Genomic DNA, 1,848 nt, shown 5'->3' with positions numbered 1-1,848 from the left:
GCCCTGCCAGCTGCAGTGGGATCCAGAGACTCGAACAGTGCAGAAAAGGCCCTTCAGCCCATCTAGTCTGCATTGGCATAACCCCACAAAAAGTGTGCTCACCCCATTCTCCTGCACTCCCCTCTTACCATGAGGGGAAGGGTCAGGAAGCTTGAAGTACCCCCTACCTCCTTAGGACAGTGACTCCGAGTCAGCCAGAGCTGTTGCTGTGGGACTGGAGTCACAAACAGGCCAGAGACGGTCACCCTCTGGCGAGCACATGGGAGAACTGCTTAAAACAATCAGTCTACAGCTGTCACCAGCTCACCGCTGTCTATATTCATTCAACCAAATGTACATCCTCAAATTGCCCTGGGGGCATCCTGTCCCTGGGGTAAATTAATTGCCCCTCCATGGGAGATGTGTGTTGCTGTATCCAGTCCCTATCCCTAACTGCCCCTCGAACTGAAAGGCTTGCCTTGACTGCAGAGTGTACCATGTGGATGTCAGCGGGGCTGGCAGTGCTCATACATATCCTGTGTGTGAGGCTGTCGCGGTATGGGTACACAGTGTGTGAGGCTTTCGCGGTGTGGGTACGCGGTGTGAGAGGCTGTAGCGGTGTGTGAGGCTATAGCGGTGTGGGTACATGGTGTGTGAGGCTGTCGCGGTGTGTGTACGCGGTGTGTGAGGCTTTCGCAGTGTGGGTACGCGGTGTGTGAGGCTGTAGCAGTGTGGGATGCTGCAGCGGTGTGGGTATGCGGTGTGGGATGCTGCAGCGGTTTGGGTACACAGTGTGGGTACACGTTGTGGGGGGCAATGGTGCAGGGATGCGGTGCAAGTACATGGTGCGGGTACACGGTCCGGGGACGTGGTGCAGGCATGCGTTGTGGGGACGCGGTGCGGGTACACGGTGCGGGGACGCGGTGCGGGGTAACGGTGTGAGGAAGCGGTGCGGGGACGCGTTGCGGGGACGCGGTGTGGGTACACGGTGCGGGGACGCGGTGCGGGGACGCAGTGCGGGTACACGGTGCGGGGACGCGGTGCAGGGTTGCGGTGTGGGTACATGGTGCGGGGAAGCGGTGCGGGTACACGGTGCAGGGACGCGGTGCGGGTACATTGTGTGGGGATGCGGTGCGGGGACGCAGTACGGGAAAGCGGTGCGTTCGGTTGCTGTTTGTAATGACTGAGCTTTATATTCACACAGACCTGGACAGCTGCGAGGAGCTGGAGAGAAAGCGGATATGCCGTATTATTTCCATGGACTTCCCACTCTACTTTGCCGTGGTGTCCCGGATCAAACAGGACATTGCGTGGATCGGCCCGGAGGGAGGTGTTGTTCACAGCACGCTTGTCCCGAAAGTGCAGACCATCTTCCCCATCTCGGCTGTCATCAAGAGAGTGCGCCTCGGTGTCCAGGTAATGTTGTTGTTGGGGGAGAGGGACAGTGCCCCTTGTTCTATGGTAATGGTGATTATTGAGAGCAGCGAGTGAGAATCCCGCTCCCATTCCCCACTGGGAACAGAGAGCCCCGCTCCCATTCCCCACTGGGAACAGAGAGCCCCACTCTCATTCCCCACTGGGAACAGAAAGTCCCGCTCCCATTCCCCACTGGGAACAGAAAATCCCGCTCCCATTCCCCACTGGGAACAGAACGCCCCGCTCACATTCCCCACTGGGAACAGAATGTCCCGTTCACATTCCCCACTGGGAACAGAAAGCCCTGCTCCCATTCCCCACTGGGAACAGAAAGCCCCGCTCACATTCCCAATGGGAACAGAATGTCCCGCTCCCATTCCCCACTGGGAACAGAAAGCCCCGCTCCCATTCCCCACTGGGAACAGAAAGCCCCGCTCCCATTCCCCACTGGGA

General features: G+C 58.8%; 1 protein-coding gene across 1 annotated transcript in view; it reads left to right on the top strand.

Moving 5' to 3' along the window:
- The window catches only part of LOC125482401 (ankyrin-1-like), a gene marked incomplete at its 3' end in the record, with an annotated part of 7,205 nt that overhangs the window by 1,585 nt on the left and 3,772 nt on the right, over positions 1 to 1,848 (top strand). Inside the window, exon 3 of the mRNA XM_048594472.1 lies at positions 1,184 to 1,395. Coding sequence (XP_048450429.1) covers positions 1,184 to 1,395 — 212 coding nt within the window. The remainder of the gene's footprint in view (positions 1 to 1,183; positions 1,396 to 1,848) is intronic.

The sequence above is a fragment of the Rhincodon typus genome, unplaced genomic scaffold (assembly GCF_021869965.1).
Source record: "Rhincodon typus isolate 14 unplaced genomic scaffold, sRhiTyp1.1 hic_rhity00009856, whole genome shotgun sequence".
Classification (NCBI taxonomy): Eukaryota; Metazoa; Chordata; class Chondrichthyes; order Orectolobiformes; family Rhincodontidae; genus Rhincodon; species Rhincodon typus.
This window is presented reverse-complemented; position numbering and strand designations above follow the sequence as displayed.